Genomic DNA, 23,507 nt, shown 5'->3' on the forward strand with positions numbered 1-23,507 from the left:
TGGTGGGTATTGCAAACATGTTGAGGCCGAAATGCAAGTCGGAAATACAGTCTTTTCTGGGAATGGTTAACTATTATCACAGGTTTGTAGAGAATTTTGCGGAGATAGCGGCACCTTTGTACCAGTTGTTGAAAAAGGGAGAGAGATTTGATTGGGGAGATGAACAGGAGGAGGCGTTTGAGGAGTTGAAGTGCCGGATTGGAAAAGAGCCCGTCTTAGTGTGTTTTAATAATGAACTGGAGGTGATATTGGCGGTAGATGCGTCTCAAAGGGGAGTAGGAGGAGCGTTATTGCATCGTATAGAAGAGCTGGAGAGACCGGTGTTATTTTTTTCTAGAATTTTTAGGGCCGCGGAGACGAGATATTCGGTAATTGAGCAAGAGGCATTAGCTGTAATTTTCGGATTGACAAAGTGTCGGGAGTATTTGATTGGGCGTCGTTTTGTAGTCTATACGGATCATAAGCCGTTGATTCATTTATTCCGGAAGGATAACAAGGAGTTGATGATGTCGCCGAGGTTGCAGAGGTGGTTATTGATGGTGGGTAGTTTTGACATGGAGATGAGATATCGTAGAGGCCGAGAAAATTATTTGCCGGACATAATGTCGAGATGCGGAGCAGGGGAGGATGTGGAAGAAGGTAGTACGGAGGAGATGTGTAAGAAGGAGGTAGCGATGGTCATGGTGGTATCGAGAATGTTGAAGGGAGGTCCGGTAACGTGGGAGGAGATTCGGAAAGAGACGCAAAAAGATAGGGATTTGAGTCGAATAAAAGAATGTATAATGGGCCGGAAGTCGTGGAAAGAAGGAGATAGAGCTTATAAAAATGTTGGAGGAGAATTGACGGTGATGGACGAATGTGTAGTCCGGGGAAATAGGGCAGTGATACCTGGGAAGTTGAGAGGAATGGTTTTAACAATGTTGCATGCAGGTCATCAGGGAATGGAGCGTATGAAACAATGGGGACGAGAATATGTATGGTGGCCGAGGATGAATGTGGAGATTGAGGAACTAGCAAGACAATGTGTAGTATGCAATACTTGGGCCAGGATGCCAGCAAGAGATAGAGAAGGGACTTGGCCGAAAACAACGGAGCCATGGGAGAGGGTTCATGTCGATTTCTTCGAGTATGAAAAAAAGGATTATTTTCTAGTGGTTGATGCATTTTCTAAATGGGTGGAGTTTGAAGTTGTAGGAGGGTTGACAACGCAAGTAGTGGTCAGAAAATTGAAGAATTTGTGGGCAAAGTTTGGAGTGGCTAAATCAATCGTGTCTGACGGTGGACCAGCGTTTAGTAGTGCAGAGTTTGCGAAATTTTGCAAAGAAAATAGGATACGGCATATTTTATCTCCTCCATACCACCCAAGCTCCAATGGGCAGGCAGAGCGGATGGTGGGGTTGGTGAAAGATTGGTTACGAAAGGCAAAGTATGGGAAGGGAGAAGTATGGACGTCGGTGATGTATTATAATAATAGTAGGAGGGGAGAGGATTTGTCTCCAGCAGAGAAGTTTTTAGGGCGCAGAACGAGGATTGGGTTAGATGCTCTGAGGCCAGAGTCTGAGGGTCCGAGGAGAGAACGGGAGGAGGAGGGACTAGCAAAGTTTATGGTGGGACAGTCGGTGTGGGCGAGGGTATATGGTGAAAAGGAGAAATGGCGAGCCGGAGTTGTGATGGAAAGGGTGGGAAAAAAGTTAAGTCGGGTCCGTTTTCAGGATGGTAAGGTTGGTGTAAGACATGAAGATCAGATACGCAGAGGAACGGAAGCGGGGCGAAAGTGACAGGGGCAAGAGGTCAACGAGAGGTCCGAAGTTCAAAAAATATATATAGGTCAAGGTCACGGGGGTGGTGTAGGTGGTCGTTCCGGAAGGCGGAAGGGAAAGGGGAAGTATGATATAAAGAGGGGTATATATATATATAAGGTGGGAATATAAGTCAAAGTATGATCGAGTCAAATTGTAAAGAAAAATTATAATGTATCAGAGTAAAATAGTAAAAGGAAAATTGTTTTTTTTTAATTTTTTTTTTTTTTTTTGTGTGAAATTTGGTGGAGCTGAAATAAATATTAGAGAAATGTTTAAAAAATGTTGAATTAAATAAATTAAGGAGAAATAAATTATTAAAAAAAAAAATATTTTTTTGGAAGTTTAGGTTAAATAAAATAATGTAAAGGGAAAAGGGTTTTGAAAGTGTATATTAAGTAAAATAAATTTTCGAAATATATTTGGTGGAATAAACCGGTAACGAAGAAGGAATAAGCGGCGGAATAATATTGAAGCGAAAATAGTTGAAGGTTCTTGTGGTAAACGGAGGGGCGGAGGCAGGAATAGAATGGGTATGAATAATGGGAATAGGTGGATGGGATGATGTAATAAAGAGAAGTATTGAGAAAAATAAAAATTAATTTAAAAAAAAAAAAAAAAAAGTAATGGTAAAAAAAAATTAATAACGGGGTTAGGGTTGAGTGATTTGTATTATAATGTTTTTTATATTATAATGTTAATAACGGGGTTAGGGTTGAGTGATTTGTATTATAATGTTTTTTATATTATAATGTTGTATTTTGTTGGCAGGGAATAGTGAATTCAAAGGAAAAAATAATAATAATAATAATAAGATGTTAATAAAGGGAGTAATGGTTGTTTGTTGTTTTTAATTTTTCTTAAGAGAAAAATAGTAGGAGTTAAGGTTAAATGATAAAAAATATAATAAATAAAAGTTTTTCTGTTAACGAAAATAGAGAGAGAAAGAGGAAAAAAAAAATAGAGTTAGGAAGATGGGGTATTGAAATATAAAGGAAATGATTTACGAGTAAGAGAGTGTTGAGAAAAGGAAAATTTTGAATAAGTAAGAGAAGAAGAAAACATAAAATTCATAATTTTATTCGGTAGAGGAAAATATCATTTTATTCGGTATGCCGATTATTAATAAGTAAGTCGTTATATATATATATGCAAGGAGAGTGATGAGGAAAGGGGAGGGAAGAAAAGGGGGAAAGCAGAATAAAATAAAATAATAATAAGAGAAGGTAAATGATTATGTGATATAGATATGTAGACCTGGGTACTCATTTGATGCGAAATACGATAATTAGTGCGGATATGGAACCGCTTGCTAGTGAATGGAGGGCTTTAGCCCAGGAAGGCACGAGATCAATGGAGGGGAAAAGAAGACCATCAGAGCACTCAAGGGAAACGGTACGTGAAGAAAGAGACAGGGTGATATGTTATGGTTGTGGAATGGCGGGACATATCCGCCGGTGGTGTCCCAAGGAACGGTTTGATACTATGGGAGGGCGAACCTGGAAGGAGTCGGAGCCAACGTCCGCATCTTCCGATAACAGAGCAATACAATCAGATCAACGAATGGCGTCGGACACGCCAGTGTTACGGGTAGGAGAAGATGAGTATAGGCAGTTGTTGGGGCCAACGAGGTCCGATAAAGGGGGGAAATGTCATAAATGAGTGACATATTTGATGATATTTATTGCGTGAACATTAATAAATAAATTGTGCAGGTTCATTATTAGACCGTATTTTAATATTTTGTTTTATTTTATTTTTAGATATCGAAATTAAGTTTTGTTAAATCATAATGAGATTGTATTTTATGCGCTTCCCTATAAAAGGGAAGCGAAATATTATAAAAATTATTAACTATTTTATTTTTGTTTTTAATATATTTTTTTTGGTTGTAATAGTAAATTTTGAAATAAAATTATTCGTTTTTTTTGTGTGGGAAATTCAATAAAATTATTATACTCGGAGTTTTGCTTTCTATCACACAAAAACAAACGAATAATTTTATTTCAAAATTTACTATTACAACCAAGAACTATCACGTTGTGCCGTATAAGTCCGAATAGAAAGCAAAACTCCGAGTATAATAATTTTATTGAATTTCCCACACAAAAAAAACGAATAATTTTATTTCAAAATTTACTATTACAACCAAAAAAAATATATTAAAAACAAAAATAAAATAGTTAATAATTTTTATAATATTTCGCTTCCCTTTTATAGGGAAGCGCATAAAATACAATCTCATTATGATTTAACAAAACTTAATTTCGATATCTAAAAATAAAATAAAACAAAATATTAAAATACGGTCTAATAATGAACCTGCACAATTTATTTATTAATGTTCACGCAATAAATATCATCAAATATGTCACTCATTTATGACATTTCCCCCCTTTATCGGACCTCGTTGGCCCCAACAACTGCCTATACTCATCTTCTCCTACCCGTAACACTGGCGTGTCCGACGCCATTCGTTGATCTGATTGTATTGCTCTGTTATCGGAAGATGCGGACGTTGGCTCCGACTCCTTCCAGGTTCGCCCTCCCATAGTATCAAACCGTTCCTTGGGACACCACCGGCGGATATGTCCCGCCATTCCACAACCATAACATATCACCCTGTCTCTTTCTTCACGTACCGTTTCCCTTGAGTGCTCTGATGGTCTTCTTTTCCCCTCCATTGATCTCGTGCCTTCCTGGGCTAAAGCCCTCCATTCACTAGCAAGCGGTTCCATATCCGCACTAATTATCGTATTTCGCATCAAATGAGTACCCAGGTCTACATATCTATATCACATAATCATTTACCTTCTCTTATTATTATTTTATTTTATTCTGCTTTCCCCCTTTTCTTCCCTCCCCTTTCCTCATCACTCTCCTTGCATATATATATATAACGACTTACTTATTAATAATCGGCATACCGAATAAAATGATATTTTCCTCTACCGAATAAAATTATGAATTTTATGTTTTCTTCTTCTCTTACTTATTCAAAATTTTCCTTTTCTCAACACTCTCTTACTCGTAAATCATTTCCTTTATATTTCAATACCCCATCTTCCTAACTCTATTTTTTTTTTCCTCTTTCTCTCTCTATTTTCGTTAACAGAAAAACTTTTATTTATTATATTTTTTATCATTTAACCTTAACTCCTACTATTTTTCTCTTAAGAAAAATTAAAAACAACAAACAACCATTACTCCCTTTATTAACATCTTATTATTATTATTATTATTTTTTCCTTTGAATTCACTATTCCCTGCCAACAAAATACAACATTATAATATAAAAAACATTATAATACAAATCACTCAACCCTAACCCCGTTATTAATTTTTTTTTACCATTACTTTTTGTTTTTTTTTTTTTAAATTAATTTTTATTTTTCTCAATACTTCTCTTTATTACATCATCCCATCCACCTATTCCCATTATTCATACCCATTCTATTCCTGCCTCCGCCCCTCCGTTTACCACAAGAACCTTCAACTATTTTCGCTTCAATATTATTCCGCCGCTTATTCCTTCTTCGTTACCGGTTTATTCCACCAAATATATTTCGAAAATTTATTTTACTTAATATACACTTTCAAAACCCTTTTCCCTTTACATTATTTTATTTAACCTAAACTTCCAAAAAAATATTTTTTTTTTTAATAATTTATTTCTCCTTAATTTATTTAATTCAACATTTTTTAAACATTTCTCTAATATTTATTTCAGCTCCACCAAATTTCACACAAAAAAAAAAAAAAAATTAAAAAAAAACAATTTTCCTTTTACTATTTTACTCTGATACATTATAATTTTTCTTTACAATTTGACTCGATCATACTTTGACTTATATTCCCACCTTATATATATATATACCCCTCTTTATATCATACTTCCCCTTTCCCTTCCGCCTTCCGGAACGACCACCTACACCACCCCCGTGACCTTGACCTATATATATTTTTTGAACTTCGGACCTCTCGTTGACCTCTTGCCCCTGTCACTTTCGCCCCGCTTCCGTTCCTCTGCGTATCTGATCTTCATGTCTTACACCAACCTTACCATCCTGAAAACGGACCCGACTTAACTTTTTTCCCACCCTTTCCATCACAACTCCGGCTCGCCATTTCTCCTTTTCACCATATACCCTCGCCCACACCGACTGTCCCACCATAAACTTTGCTAGTCCCTCCTCCTCCCGTTCTCTCCTCGGACCCTCAGACTCTGGCCTCAGAGCATCTAACCCAATCCTCGTTCTGCGCCCTAAAAACTTCTCTGCTGGAGACAAATCCTCTCCCCTCCTACTATTATTATAATACATCACCGACGTCCATACTTCTCCCTTCCCATACTTTGCCTTTCGTAACCAATCTTTCACCAACCCCACCATCCGCTCTGCCTGCCCATTGGAGCTTGGGTGGTATGGAGGAGATAAAATATGCCGTATCCTATTTTCTTTGCAAAATTTCGCAAACTCTGCACTACTAAACGCTGGTCCACCGTCAGACACGATTGATTTAGCCACTCCAAACTTTGCCCACAAATTCTTCAATTTTCTGACCACTACTTGCGTTGTCAACCCTCCTACAACTTCAAACTCCACCCATTTAGAAAATGCATCAACCACTAGAAAATAATCCTTTTTTTCATACTCGAAGAAATCGACATGAACCCTCTCCCATGGCTCCGTTGTTTTCGGCCAAGTCCCTTCTCTATCTCTTGCTGGCATCCTGGCCCAAGTATTGCATACTACACATTGTCTTGCTAGTTCCTCAATCTCCACATTCATCCTCGGCCACCATACATATTCTCGTCCCCATTGTTTCATACGCTCCATTCCCTGATGACCTGCATGCAACATTGTTAAAACCATTCCTCTCAACTTCCCAGGTATCACTGCCCTATTTCCCCGGACTACACATTCGTCCATCACCGTCAATTCTCCTCCAACATTTTTATAAGCTCTATCTCCTTCTTTCCACGACTTCCGGCCCATTATACATTCTTTTATTCGACTCAAATCCCTATCTTTTTGCGTCTCTTTCCGAATCTCCTCCCACGTTACCGGACCTCCCTTCAACATTCTCGATACCACCATGACCATCGCTACCTCCTTCTTACACATCTCCTCCGTACTACCTTCTTCCACATCCTCCCCTGCTCCGCATCTCGACATTATGTCCGGCAAATAATTTTCTCGGCCTCTACGATATCTCATCTCCATGTCAAAACTACCCACCATCAATAACCACCTCTGCAACCTCGGCGACATCATCAACTCCTTGTTATCCTTCCGGAATAAATGAATCAACGGCTTATGATCCGTATAGACTACAAAACGACGCCCAATCAAATACTCCCGACACTTTGTCAATCCGAAAATTACAGCTAATGCCTCTTGCTCAATTACCGAATATCTCGTCTCCGCGGCCCTAAAAATTCTAGAAAAAAATAACACCGGTCTCTCCAGCTCTTCTATACGATGCAATAACGCTCCTCCTACTCCCCTTTGAGACGCATCTACCGCCAATATCACCTCCAGTTCATTATTAAAACACACTAAGACGGGCTCTTTTCCAATCCGGCACTTCAACTCCTCAAACGCCTCCTCCTGTTCATCTCCCCAATCAAATCTCTCTCCCTTTTTCAACAACTGGTACAAAGGTGCCGCTATCTCCGCAAAATTCTCTACAAACCTGTGATAATAGTTAACCATTCCCAGAAAAGACTGTATTTCCGACTTGCATTTCGGCCTCAACATGTTTGCAATACCCACCATATTCTTATCCAACGGTCTAACCTCTACTCCATTAATCCGATGACCCAAATAAACAACCTCCATTACTCCAAACACGCTTTTCTCTCTACTAGCACGCAATCCCTTCTCTTTGATTCTCCAAAATACCTCCTCTAGCCTCCTATTATGCTCCTCCTGCGTAATACCTGTTATCAAGACATCGTCCATATAATAAAATACTCCCTCCAAACCCTGAAAAACGGCCGCCATTGTCCTCTGAAATATGGGTGCCGAAACACTCAACCCAAACGGCAATCTCTTAAACGCAAATAGTCCCTTGGGCGTAGTTATGGTCAGCAACTTCTGCATCTCCTTCCTTACCTTCAACTGCAAATACGCATTAGAAAAATCCACCTTCGAAAAATATAAACTCCCCTTCAAATTCGCCAATATCTCCTCTATCCTCGGTAACGGATATTTTACTTCCACTACCCACGGATTCAATGTTACTCGGAAATCTGCACATAATCTCAACTTCCCATTAGCCTTTTTCACCGGTACTAAAGGTGTCGCCCACTCGCTATATTCGACCGGACATACAATATCTTCCTTTACCCATCTATCCAACTCTTGCTCTACCTCTCGCCTCCATTCAAAAGGTACACGACGTACAGCACAATACTTCGGCACACTTCCCTCCTTCATCCGAATCTCCACCTCATAACCCTTCAAACAACCCAACTCTTCCTCAAATATTTCTCCATACCTCTCCACTAACTTCTCCACCTCCTTTTGGACATCCTTTATTCCCTCTCCACACCCCCACAAATTTTTCGCAACTCCTTGTTCTACAAAATTCTCTCCCTTCTTCTCACTAACCAGCGGCCTCAATACTCCATATCTACTGTCTTGGACATTTCCTATTTCTCCATCTACATAAATCGGACCTCTCCCCAACATATATTCTCTCGCATTCTCTTCACTTTCCCCCCAAAACATGGATCTTCCATCGTCTACTTCAATATTATCTCGGCCCTCCATCCATTCCAAATTTTCTCTCGACATTCTCTTCTCTTCATTCACTCGGACCATATTTATCAAGTCTTCCCGAATATCTTCTTCGATCGCCACAAATACTCCCCATCGGGCAAATACTCCCCAGAATCCATACCTCGGCCCTACATTTGTAATCCAATCCCATCCCATCACCGGCTCAACGTCTCGGTTAATTATCCATAAGTCCAACATTTTACATCCTTCTCTTCCTACCTCCCCAATATGCACTCTTCCCATCATCTCCATCTCCGATCCATCAAACTGCCTCACTTGCATAACGTCTCTAATTATATTACTACCCGGCCAAAGTCTTCTAAAATCCTCATATCCCATCACCGAAATAGCTGCTCCGGTATCAAATAACATAGATACCATCTTCCCGTTGATATCGAACCATACCCTTGGACTCGGCAGATACATTAACTCCCTTTGAACCTCCTGCTGCAACATTTTAACTCTCAACTCTTTCTTGCCTCCTCCTAACGCCACGGTCATTATTTTACTCTCCTTCCCATCATATAGTCAATCTTTATTACAATCTCTGGCCCAATGTCCCCTTTCTCGGCACTTGAAACACGTCATCTCCTCTCCAATATCCTTTCCTTCTTTTCCAGCTATCTCCGTCATACTCCTCATATTCACGACCCCCGACGACTCTCCTCTCTGTGGAAAACCTGCCCTTGTTTCCACCTTTCCCACTCGGCAATCCTTTAACACATGTCCAAATCTTCCACAACCCGTGCAACGTATTCTCTCTGCTCTGCCCGGACAATATGTCGAAATATGTCCCATCTCCCCACACGCAAAACATTTGACATCTCTACAATTCACCGCAATATGACCCATCTCCCCACATTTATAACATCTACCATTCCGACCTCTCTGTCCCCCACTGTTGAACGGCCTTGGCATATCTTGACGTCCACGGTATATATCCAAATGTCTGTCATCTATCCTCTCGTTCTTTAACCGGTCAATTTCTTCATTATTGACCCAACCCTTCATTATTTCTTGAACCGGTAACCACGTCACTCTCCCCAACCTATCATCCTCTCCATTATGCCCCTCTACCAACAACGATTGCCCACGAATCCTAATACTCCTTTCTCTTCGCATTCTCCTTCCAAAATATAAACTACACAACCATATCATCAACACTACCACCGCTCCCAATACATTATATTGCAACTCCACATATTTTGTAATTTTAAAACCCTTCATTAAAATATTTAAGTATTTAAATTTTTCCTAATTTATTTCTCTAACAACACTAAATTTTATAAAATATTCACAAAAAATTAATAATTAATTTCACCAAAAATATCTTAACTACTTGTAATGTCAGACAATAAGATAAAATCAATAAGGTAAAAACTCCAATAATACACATATACATTTATCAATTTCAAAAAAAAATCAATACCTTCCGCTAATCTTTAATCTCTTACGTGTATTGACGTCTTTTGAAAAAAAAAATCGGCAGCACTTTCGTGTAACTTGCTTTCTAATAAACTTTTTTGGAATTTCTTCTAATAGATTTATATAGACAAAAATTTGGGCAGCACTTCCGTGTACTCTACTTTTTCAGTAAATTTTCGATTTTCGTCTAATAGATTTATATAACCAAAAATTTGGGCAGCACTTCCGTGTACTCTACTTTTTTAGTAAATTTTCGATTTTCGTCTAATAGATTTATATCGGCAAAAATTTGGGCAGCACTTCCGTGTACTTTACGTCTTTCAGTAAATTTTCGATTTTCGTCTAATAGATTTATATCGGCAAAAATTTGGGCAGCACTTCCGTGTACTTTACGTCTTTGAAAATTTTCACTCGAAGGTCACCTCTTTTGACGGTACTTGTTCTTGACGGTCTTTCAACCCCAAACGGTCCCTTATTACACACGGTACTTGTCCTTGACGGTTCTTGTTCTTGACGGTACTTGCTCTTGACGGTACTTGCTCTTGACGGTACTTGCTCTTGACGGTACTTGCTCTTGACGGTACTTGTTCTTGACGGTTCTTCAAATTGGCAATCTTATCCACCACAACACTCCACAAAAATGTTTTCCCAAAAATAATTTATAAAAATAATTGTTCTTACTTTAATTTTTTGGTCACGGCACCAACTATCACGTTGTGCCGTATAAGTCCGAATAGAAAGCAAAACTCCGAGTATAATAATTTTATTGAATTTCCCACACAAAAAAAACGAATAATTTTATTTCAAAATTTACTATTACAACCAAAAAAAATATATTAAAAACAAAAATAAAATAGTTAATAATTTTTATAATATTTCGCTTCCCTTTTATAGGGAAGCGCATAAAATACAATCTCATTATGATTTAACAAAACTTAATTTCGATATCTAAAAATAAAATAAAACAAAATATTAAAATACGGTCTAATAATGAACCTGCACAATTTATTTATTAATGTTCACGCAATAAATATCATCAAATATGTCACTCATTTATGACAGGTAATATGCGCTATATAACAACCAGTATAATAAAATAATAATCCATGTTTAACATTCCACCCTCTAAAGGAACCCCGTTTAGGTTCTCATAAGACGTAAATCTTTCGTGTTCAAGGGTTTCCCATTTATTTTGATCATAAAATCTGTCATAGTTTCGTCTTGGAAAATGATAGTTATTTTGGTTGTTAAATCTTTGGTTGCCATAATATGGTCAAATCTGCCATGGTTGTCTAAAATGATGTTTGTAATTATTATCATAATATCTGTTGTTCTCAATATATGGCATCATCTGGGTATAGTCATATCTAGTGTTAGTTGGTTTTTGTTCGTAAACTTTCTTATCTTGTCTTACTCCCTCCAAATCTTTGAAAAACGGTTTAGTATATGATTTGACTTTGTCATCCTTCTGTTAATTATTATCATTGTTTGTTATTAAATATATATACGAAGATTTTGAATGATTTTAGAATATAGGTATTATTGAATAACGTCATAATAAAATAAGAATCGTCGAATAATCGAAATAGAATTAATTTAATGAATATCGAATTTTATTAAGAATAATTGAAGTAGAATAAATTAAATATTGAATAATCGAAATAAAATGAATGATTGGTCGCGTTTTATTTTTATATTATATATATTGCGTTTTAGATAATAGCATTTTACGTTTCTCAATTTCGCGTTTTATATAATAGATTTCATAATATATCATTCATTTTTAATTCCGCGTTTTTTATAATATATGATTTTATATTTATTTTTAATTACGCTTTTTGTATAATAATTTTTATCAATATTAAATTTCAATTTTATCATCATTTTTTTAAAAATATCCTTAATTGTAGCGTTTTGTATAGTAATTTTTTTTATTAATATTAAATTTCAATTATTTTTTGAATTTTAAATTTTACTCCCTTGTTTTTCAATAAACAACTTTTTCATATCATAAATTATCTATAAATTGTTCTTTCTAAAAAGAATTTTATTTCTCCTTCCATTTCTAATATATGATTTCCATATCATATTCTTAAAAACTTTTTTATCATCAAGATGTTTAACTTTCACCTTGCCTCTCTTAATATTAATTGTTTTACATTTCTTTATTTTCACAGTTTTTTTAAATTTTTTATCAATTATAAAAGTTTTTATTTCATTATTTTCTTTAATGTTTATTTCCTTATTTTCTTTAAAGTTTATTTCCTTTTTTTCTATAATCACAAATGTTTCAAATTTTATTATATAATTTATCTCTTTTAGTTTATAAGAATCTCTTTCATTTTGAATATTTGGTTCTTATTAAATATTTTTCAATTTCTTGTTACCAAGAGATTTACAATTATAATTTCTTTTATTATAATGTGTTTCTTTATCATATTTATTGTCTAATTTTCTATTTTCATAATAATTCTCATTATTAGATTTATTAAAATTTTTATTATGAACATTTTTCTTATCATGGGATTCACAGTTATGACATCTAAAGTTAAAATTTCTGTAGTCTCTATAATTATAATTTTCATAATATCTAAAATTGCAATTTTTATTATAATTAATATCATATCTTTTAACAAAGTTTCGTCCAAAGTTGTTTTTAAAATGCTCATTAGATTTATAATCATTATAATTTCTTTTGTTATAATTAATATTTCTATTATTATTATAATAACCTATGTCACTAGTATTATAATTTTTTTTAGACTGAATTTTGTCAATATGAAATCTATAATGATCTCGGAATTGAATTAAATATGGCCTATTTACGTAATATTTTTTAATTGTAGCTAAGAATTTATATCTTTAGGCAATTTAGTTAATTCCTACATTTGGTCATTATCCCAGAAATCAAAAATACGAAAAATATCAATGGGTAGGTCTTCAAGAAATTTAATTGTTAATTAATTACTTAGCAAATATTTTTTAAGGTTATCTAAGTATTCATATATGTTCATTATTACTGATTTAATTTAATAAGTTATTTTATACAACTCATTAATAACTTCTTCTTTTTTTTACTTGGATTTAGAATATTTTGGAATCGTCATTGGTTTTACTCTATAGAATTCATAACCTATTGTCTAACTATCATATTGGTTCTTGTAAGTTCATATACCCAATTTTAGTTATCATTTCCATTTATAACAACTCCATATCCATGATAGATTCGTCTAGTTTGATATTAAGTTTAGTAATTCTCCTCATTCTTGATTTATCCATTTGATCTAAATTATATTTTGTATAAAATAAATAAATTTAAAAGATTTTAAAATTCTGCCGCCACCATGTTAAGGTTGGCAGGGAGTAAAGCAAGATATTACAAAAAGATTTAAAACTTTTATTAAACAAATATTATACATTTTTTTTTATTTATAACATGTACAAAAATTATAATAATTATTAAAATTTTGTTTTCCCGTCTATATTATAGTTTTATTATAAAAAATTAAATTTATCTCGAAAAATTTCACAAATTATAAAATTTTAATTATAAAATTACAAATTTTAATTTTATATACAAAGAGTATAAATTAATTTTTAAATATTATATTAATTTATATATAAATAAATTATTAATTACGCGATTAAAATAATATAAAATATATTCTAATCATCATGTGAGATGAGGCTGCCAATGAAGCTGATGTAATTGGCCCTGTGAATTGCTATTGCGAGTCTTTGTCTTACGAAGAAGCCTTCACGAGGTTCATCTGTTAGTTTGCGGATTATATTTTTAAAATATTTAACTACAATATAACTGAAAAACTATAATAAATTTATCCTTTATATATAAAAAAAACTATTAAATAACTCTGTGTGACAAATTTCGACTTGATTTTTTGTGAGAAAATAAAATAAACATGTTTTAAGACAGTTTTTTATGCATATTCTAAATCCGCTGTCAGTTTCTTTCTAGCCAGGTTTTTTATTTATTTTAGGTTAAAGTAGCCAAAAAGGTCATTTTTAGCACTTTTTGAAGGTTTATAACTTCGGTTCTAATGATCCCTACAACTAAAAAATATCTTAATTTTTGCAGCAAACCTTCCTTATTATTATTATACATTTTTTTTATAAAATCCTTACTCAATTTTTAAACAACCTATATTTTTTAAATTTACCTTTATTTATAAAATCTTTTTTAATATAGCTTACATTTAATATATTTATTTATTGTGGCTTTCGTTCTATTCGCTACACTGCACACGGTACGATTCCCAAACAATTTATTTTAAATGAAATAGTTATATTTCTCATATTTAAATAAATATATTATGCTAAGCTAACCTATCTCATATTTTACTTTCATCAGTATTGCGATCATTTTGAGATCGCAGCATATCTTAAATTCGTAAATGGAATAATTTATTTTTGACAATGAATATTTCATATGATTCATTTAACTGGTTGGAATAGACGATGGGAATTGATGGCTTAGAATTTCCGTTATGAAGCAAAACTGCTTTCAAGCTGTTTTTGCTTGGATCGATGAACAAGCGCCATTCATCGGGCACCAATTCAATATTAAGTTGTAAAAAAAGGTTGACCTAGATTGTTGGAATAGTATAAAAAAATTTCTTAAGAGTATAAATTTTTAAACGATGTTCCACGGAATTGGTATGAAGCTCAAACTCCATTTTTTTAAATTTTAAAATCATTAAGCCTTGAGGCTAAAAATTCGGACTTTCTTTTTCAAAGTTGTAAATTTCTGGTTATGTCATTTAGTTGCTCTTGTGACATAAATGGCGAATCCTCTTCGGGATGATACTCAAGATTTATATTGTCATTGTCCTGGCAACGTAATTTTTCCAGCTGCGAACTATTAAAAAAAGGAACTGTTGTATGCATATTATATTTTACCGGATAAACAACCGACGAAATTTCAGGATAACGAATTTTCTTCTTATTTTTTTTGTTAAACCCAAATGTACTAATCGAGCAAAAATAACAATCCCACGAATGATTTCTTACTACGTGCCAAAAATGCAGGTTTCGAATAAAGCAAATATGACCGTTTTCCATTTACCCATGAATTAAAAGAATTATAACATGTTTTACATATGTAATTAGGGGCAAATGGTTTATCCTAATCGCAGAGTGGAATATTGTAATAATTTTCATAAATCCTTTGAATGATTGGAGGAATTGGACATTTTTGTGCGGGCAATATATAGCCCGCACAGATGTAGCAAAATTTAGAGACACACTTTAAACAAGGGGACCTCGGCATTAATTTTTTGTAGAATATTATATAAGGAGGGAATTTGAATAATATTTAAAATTAAATTTTAAAAAAAAATTAATGAAAGAAATTAAATGTTTATGAAAAATTAAGCGCGAAAAAAAATAATTCTTATCCTTTCTTCCTACTCGCTATTTGACATTATTATTTATTGCCCATACTACGGGTTCAAGGTACTCCATTGGAAAATTATATATTTTGATATAAATTGATTAAAAAAACAAACATTCTTAAATACATCTAAAAAAGATATATTAATAAAAAATATGAAAAAATTACCAATTATTGCATTTTAAATGAATTTTGCTTCAAAAATGCTCAATTCAAAAAGAGTACAAATTAAAAAAGTGGGTACAGATATCTGATTTTGGTATAAATTGATCATAAATGCATAAAATATTACTAAATACAACTAAAAAAGATAAATATTACCTTAATTTTGCTTTAAAAATGCTTTATGCAGAGAAAATTCAATAAAAGTGTACAAATTAAAAAGTTCCAAAATATCTGTACCGACTTTTTTAATTTATAGATTTTGGTTGAATTTTCAAGCATAGAGTACTTTGAAACATAATTAGAATTAATATATAATCTTGAGCATATTTGAAGCAAAATTATATAAAATTTATCTTCTAAAGTTAGTAATTTAGATAGTAATTTAAATTGAAAACTTAAGACCCCCAAAACGAAATTCTTTACCATTTTTCTCAAAAACCATTCGATAAAAAATTTTAAAAATTAGTAAATTTATAAAGAAATATAAGTTTAACATCACCAATTTTCAGGAATTTTTATTCGATACTTTTTAATATATATCCGTATAAAGACCTAAATTTTACCATTTTCGAGATTTCGAAAAGTTGTCTTTATACTGTAATATTTTTAAAACTTGACGTGTAGGGAAAATTTGGAAAACGGATTCGAACTCAGCGTCAAATTCTGCACCAAAACTAATTTTTATTTTCTTCTCCTATTTTTCTTGTCGTGTAATTAAATGAAACTATTAAGTAAAGTCGCCGAAACAGGAGTATTAGGATACGTGGACAGACGCTGTTGATTGAAAGACATAATGGGGAAGAGGATAGATATGGTAGAGTAACGTGGTTGCCCCTGCAGAAGATGTTGCATGGATGGGCAAGTAATGAAGATTTGAAGATGGGCGAGGAGGTGAAGATAGAAGAATGGACATGTATCGAGGTCGTGGAGAGTCATCAAGGTTGTTTAGAGCGGAATCGAGGAATAGAAATATTGTTTGTTTTAAATGCGGGGGTAGAGGGCATATGGCGGTGAATTGTAGAGATGTCAAATGTTTTGCATGTGGAGAAAAGGGTCATATTTTAACGTATTGTCCGGGTAAAAGAGATAGATTACGATGCGTAGGATGTGGAAGATTTGGGCACGCAGAGATGATTGCAGAGTTGGAAGGGTAGAAACCAGAGGAGGATTTCCACGAAGGGGAGAGAATTCGAGTGCTATTAATGTGAGGAGTATGGCCGAGATATCAGCAAAAGGAGAAATGGGGGCCGATTGCAAAATTATATGTTTCAAGTGCCGGGAAAAGGACATTGGGCGAGAGATTGCGACAGGGTATGACTATATGATTGTGGGGAAAAGAGAATTCAGGCCGAGGAGGGGAGAACGGAGAGGCAAGAAATGGTTATGAAAATGTTGCGGGAGGAGGGTAGAGAGGAACAGGTATATCTTCCGAGTCCGAAAGTGTGGTTTAATATAAATGGGAAAATGATATCCATGTTGTTTGATACAGGAGTGGCTATATCGGTAATGGGATATGAAGATTTCAGAAGACTATGGCCGAATAGTACAATAATTCGGGAGAGGATTCAAGTGAGGCAATTTGATGGACCCGAAATGGAGATGATGGGAAAAGTGAAAATAGGCTATGTAGGGAGTGACTGATGCCAAGTTTTGGATTTGTGGATAATTAATAGAAGAGTAGAGCCATTGAAGGGATTGGATTACGAGTGTTGGGCCGGTGTATGATTTTTGTGGAGTATTTGCGCCGTGGGGAGTATTTATGGCCGTCATAGAAGGCATCAGAGAGGACATTATAAGGATGATCAAGGAGGATGAAGAAATTTACAGGAGAAATGGTGAATGGATGGAGGACCGAGACAATATAGAAGTGGATGAGGGAGCACCCATGTTTTGGGGAGAAAGCGAAGGGATGACAATGGAGGATCGTGTAGAGGAGGTGAGAGAAGGTCAAATGTTGATGAATATGGAAATGGGATGTTCAACAGTAACCAAGGAAATAGTTGGACCGCGGATGCGAGGTATAGAAAATGGAGAATTACAAGAAGAGGAGTTCCAAGAACAAGGAAGAGTAGTAAATTAAATAAACCAGAGGATTTTATGGGGGAGTTGGAATTTGTGATAAAAGGTGTCGAGAGATTAGCCCAAGAGTATGAGGCCAATGTTGAGGTTGTATGCGGATTTCCGGGTAACGTTGAATCCATGTGTGTTGGAGGTGAAGTATCCGTTACCCATGATAGAGGAGATATTGCCAGTTTAAAGGGGAGCAGATATTTTTCGAAAGTGGATTTTTCGAACGCATATTTGCAATTACGGGTGGAAAAGGTGAGGCAGAGGTTGTTGACTATAACAACGCCAAAGGGCCTATTTGCTTTTAGAAGGTTTTCGTTGTATTGGGTGTATCGGCGCCTATATTTCAACAGACGATGGCGGCGGTTTTTCAGGGATTGGAGGGAGTGTTTTATTATATGGATGATGTATTAATAACGGAGGTTACGCTAGAGCAGAACAATCGAAAGTTGGAGGTGGATGAGTATTTGCAGCGTGTTAATGGAGTTGTGGAGTCTTTTCAGCGTGTATGCAAAAGTGGGAATCCACTGGGAGTCCGAAATTTTTTTTAGTAATAAAATAAATTAAAAGGATTTTAGGTTCACTTTACTCATAGAAGAAGACGATGGAGGAATGGTAATTATGGAAATATGTTCGAACAATCGATGGTCAAAGGTGTCCACTTACAACAATAACAGAAGAATTCCTAGGGGTGATCAAAGGGATTGGGGTCTCAAGGATTGTGTCATAATTGGAAGACTTTGATTTGTAAAAATTTTTGGTAAAGTCAGTATATATTGCGTTTAATGAGTATATTTTATTTTTATAATTTTATGTTTTAGTTAATTTGGTGAGTCATTGTTATTTTTATAATTTTATGTTTTAGTTTAATCGCATTAACATTTTATTTTTAGATTTATAAAAGTTAATTATTGTAAAGTCATTATGATGGGATAATTTATAATGTCTAAAAATGTATTTTTATCTTATAATTTTAATTTGAGGCATGAGGCGCTTTATAATTGTAAAAGAAGATATTTTTAGATTGTTAAATTTTAATTATTTATTTGTGATGATTATTGCTTCCCTATAAAAGGGAAGCGAAATTGTAAATTATCAATTCATTTTTTTTTAATTCATTTTTTTAAAATGACAATTGTCACATTATATTTTCCTTAAAAAGATCATATAAAATAACATAAAGTTGAATATAAATATTTTAAATAAATATATTTAGAAACCTCTTTTAATATAATTTAGAGATAGATAATTTTACAAAAATGATAAAAAAAACTATAAAAGATTTCACTTAAAAATTGCATATTTATAATAAATTTCACAAAAGAATTGCTCAAAAAGGATATATTTTCAAAGAAGATTAAGAATTTTTATCAAAATATGTTCAAAAATCTTTTTGAACTTCAAGAAAGGGCAATCATTAATAAATTGTAACAAAAATAATATTACAATAGTAGCATATCATTTTTTATTAAAAAACATCAAAAATAAATAGTGTTCCTTTAAATAAATGCATTCGCAATATTTTTATTGTTTCGCGGTAATGCCCTCGCGATAATGACTTCGCGCAAACATATTCGCGATCAAAAATTCGCTGTAAAGTGTTCGCGTAAAATGTTTTGCTAAAATGTATTCGCTCTAATAAATTCGCGGTTAAGGTTTCGCGGAAATAAATTCGCGGCAATGGCTTCGCGAAATTGTCTTCGCTATGTTTCGCGGAGATAAATTCGCAGAATTGGTTTCGCGATTTTACCTTCGCTATAAAAACTTTTCGCGATTAACGGCATTCACGATAAAAGTTTCGCGAAAAAGTGTTTCACGATAAAAGTTTCGCTGAATTGACCTGATACGGAACCATCTATCTATATCATATTTTAGAATTATGAAGAAAATACTGAAAAACAACAATTTTGGTAAGCCAACAAATTAACCGTAATCTTTAATTTCTTTATCAATATTTAATTCGATGCTATTTCTTAGTATATACAGGAGCTACCTTTTGGTGGGACTTGGTCAACAAAAATTACGGATGCTGCAACTGATGAAAACATAATTTATTCTTTTGGACTATTTATAACAATGTTTTCATACATCATCCCAGATTCAAAACGAAGTAATATCTATTATGGCAGATATGGTACTTGAATATATTTCAGATAAATATAATAAAAGTGAGATGCCTTTTATTTGTCTTAGGCTGATGAGACAAAAGATGCACAAGGTGTGAAAACCTGAACATAATTATTCGTTATATTTTTCCTGAAGTCCAAAAAAGTTTAATAGGAATTATTAATTTACAGTGTCTTTCTGCTGAAAACATTACTAATTGCATTTTAAAGCAAAATAATGAGTTAAATATTAATTCAGCGAATATAATAAGCCAGGCATTTTATGGGGTAAACGTTATGTCTGGCCGAAATGAAATAGTGCAAACCCTTCTTCAAAAAAAATTAATAAAAAAGTTCCTTTTATACATTGTTACAACCACAAGTTGCATCCAAAATTGATATAATAATATTTTTATCATTTCTAATTTTTTTAATTTATACAATGCGTTGTATAATTTTTTAGGCTCTTTAACGTATCCTGTAAATATGCAGGCCATACTCCTAGGAGACTTTTAGACCAGAGGTGGACTAGTCATTTGGAAGCATCTCTCATCATTTATGATAATTTTGAGGCTAGTGGTGAAGTATTATTTTACTTTTCTTCGGAGGTTTCTACTCATGATTCAGTCGAAGCCTAATATAAATTACGTTATATTAGTCATATGAGATATAATAACAATAGATCCACTAAATAAGTATCTACAGTCAGTAGGTACTAATCTGGGGGATGCTAAAAATTGTATTGATTCCACTATCAATATATTAAAAAATAAAAGAAGCGATAATTCTTTTGATTTGATTAGAATTAAGGCTGAAAAACTTTTAGCAAAATTTGATCTCACTCCCCACAAATCATCAAGGGTACGTAAAACGCCTATAAATTTTCAATATTTTTTAGTCGAGACCAAATTACAATTTGATTGTGAAAAAGACTCCAATTGGAGTTCTTTAAAAAGGAATTATTGATTACTTTGTGTTGATCATTTTTTAGATAGATTTACACAAGATGACTATAACCTTCTATCATGTTTTAATACATTGTCCCCCTTTGACCCTGATTATTTTATATCGGATAAAATGGCCTGATTAGAATGATTATTAAACTTAAATATGGAAACGTTACATCATGAAATGAAAAAAGGATTATTAGCTGCAGAAGTTAAAGAAACACATAATTTTGAAAATATCCTAAATATTATGTATAAAAATAATATCATCATGCATTTAAAGAATTGTATAAATGCTATACTCAGCAGCCATCATCATTAGGGTATCAACGGCTTCTTGATTGGTCTCTTTCTCTACAATAAAGAGAGTTCTATCGAGCACTAGAGAGTCGATGAAAGATCAACGTAAGCAAAATTTAGTATTGATGGCTTATGGAAAAAAATAACGCAAAATTTATCCTTTAATTCATTTATGTTAAATTTTAAAAATAAAAATCGTCGTATTATATAAAGTATTATTTTGTATATTCATATTATAGTATTATTTTGTATTCATATTACATTAGTAAATTGTTAATAAAAATAAATAATTTCTATGAATGCTTTTATTTAAAAAAAATTGTGGCCCCCTCAAGTAAGCAGCTGGCCTTTCTAGTTGAAAATTCCTGGTTACGGCCCTTTTCTTGAGCATCACTAAAAACCACCCTCTATAACTCAATAAAATCATAATATCATAACAAATAAAACATATAATTAGAATGTAGGTTTGTATACAAAAGTGTTCAAACCGGTATTTAGAGGTTCGAACAGAGCCGATACTTGTATTTTACTGAACCTGAACTTTGAACCGTTATAATATTCTTTTTGATACGGATCTGCCTTTTACAATCTACTTTTTCATTTTTGAATGTTACAATCTATGTTTTGGTTTTTTTTAATAAAACCATATTATTATTGTCTTTTTTACAATATAAGTTTTCGCATTTTCACCAGTTTATTGTTAATTAAATAAAATAAATAAACTTTTGGAAATTTCATTTGACCGCAATTGACTTTATAACTACATTTGATTGCCACTTTTATTTTTTTGAATGGGAAATCCTGTGATACTATGTTTAATTAAAAATTTATCACGTGATTTGATTAATTATGATATAAGATCAACGGTTGAGGATTCAAAAATCTCAATATTTCCCAAAATTCGAACCGTACGATATCAAGAGCGATGTACCGGACTCAAACATGACAATTATATCGCTATTTACCAAACCTGAACCAAAACAGTCTACAAAACCAAAAGACCCACCTAAGAGAGAGGAGACAGAGAGGCCATACAGACAGATCGTCGAAAATCAAGAAGATTTTCTATATCTTCGGCTCTTGGGTAAAACTATACCACTAAAAAATCTATATACGCTAATTATATATTTATTCTATCTGGCTAAGTAAGTAGTTATATGTAACTATTTTTAATTTCCCTTATATACTTTAAATTACCAGATTTATTTAATCGAAAGCATAAGGAATTACTTTTTTCAGCTTGTTATTCGTGTGTATATATTTTGTGTGTGTATATATATAATAGTAGAAGCCTGCACTGACAGATTCAACACCTATCTGATCGAACTGTCGGACTTGGGAATAAATATTCTCTGACTCTTTCGGATTTGAATCTTGATTTTGAAATTTATTTCGGACTCTAATCTCTTAAAAAAATTTAAATGATTTGGATTTCCTAATGTTTTGATGATAACTATCTTCAGGAATAAAAACAAAGTTGTATATTATCCTTCAAGCCGTGTAGACTCACGGATTATTTCTAAACAGCTATCAGCCGTCTATAAAATATATAGCCTTAAAAAAGTGGCTATTATGATTTACCATATCTTTACTTTATTTGTACCCCAAAAAGATGTATGAATAGCAAGTAATATTTATTTAATTACACATACTCACTTAAAACAAACCAGAATAGGGTGTATTATGGCTCAAAGCTGAATAGTTTATCCTAAGCAGAAATAAGTTTCAGAAATAATCCGAGTGTTGACACGGCCTCGGCACTTATAAACTTTCTGATTTCTTTTAATAATGTTTTTTCAACAGTTCAATAAAAACTGATCGGACTCGGATTGAAGAAAATTCTTGTATCGTTCATACAATCATTTTTTCTCAGATCGGGTTCGACCTGAAAAACAGGTCCGATTTAGGTGTATATATTAATTATTTAATTCATAATATCTGCGTTTTTTTCAGTTACTCTGAAAATTTACAATATTCATTTTTTCCAGGAGTGAGAATGTTGAAATTAGTAAACACTAAGACGAATGAAATGCAGGCTAATTACCTGAAAGGGTGGATGAGTAACAACAAATCTCTCCACCCCGAAATCATAGTCAAAAAGGATTCTCCCAAACTACTTGTAGAAGAAAATAGTATGGAGGAAGCATGTACCCTGGACGGCCCCATATACCACGTAGTCTCATATGTTGACGATGAGGATGACGAGTGCCAGTATGGTCAGGAAAGTTCTAGTTTTAATGATAAGTTCATATTTTATAAAATAAATAATTATATGTTTGTTCGATTGAAGAAAATCAATATTAAAATAATAAACCTTTAAAGAAATTTGAAAAAAATTTGAGGGAATAGGATTATACATCCGATTTCACTATTTTTTTTGTTACCCTAAATATTATTTCTCATCTAAAATCTCTGAACATTACTTTTGAAAAACTTAACGTTGTTTACATATGGGATATTATATTATAGGTAAACTGAGTGGAAATTTTCTAAATATTTTT

The 23,507-nt window shown here is 33.3% G+C and overlaps 1 protein-coding gene across 4 annotated transcripts in view; it reads left to right on the forward strand.

Moving 5' to 3' along the window:
• LOC135923594 (DNA polymerase kappa-like) overlaps nucleotides 1–23,507 on the forward strand; it is a 72,493-nt gene that overhangs the window by 38,831 nt on the left and 10,155 nt on the right. For 2 of the 4 annotated variants that reach the window (XR_010571264.1, XM_065458545.1), the window contains exons 11-12: nucleotides 21,866–22,090; nucleotides 22,995–23,222. Coding sequence is in view for 3 of the 4 variants with exons in the window: in XM_065458545.1 (XP_065314617.1) it covers nucleotides 21,866–22,090; nucleotides 22,995–23,222 (453 nt within the window). In the remaining variant the exon portion in view is untranslated. Of the gene's footprint in view, nucleotides 1–21,865; nucleotides 22,091–22,994; nucleotides 23,251–23,507 lie in introns of all 4 variants that reach the window. The other 2 variants (XM_065458467.1, XM_065458664.1) reach the window with 2 other exon arrangements.

Source organism: Gordionus sp. m RMFG-2023, chromosome 1, assembly GCF_954871325.1.
Source record: "Gordionus sp. m RMFG-2023 chromosome 1, tfGorSpeb1-WG-v2, whole genome shotgun sequence".
Taxonomy (NCBI): domain Eukaryota; kingdom Metazoa; phylum Nematomorpha; class Gordioida; order Chordodea; family Parachordodidae; genus Gordionus; species Gordionus sp. m RMFG-2023.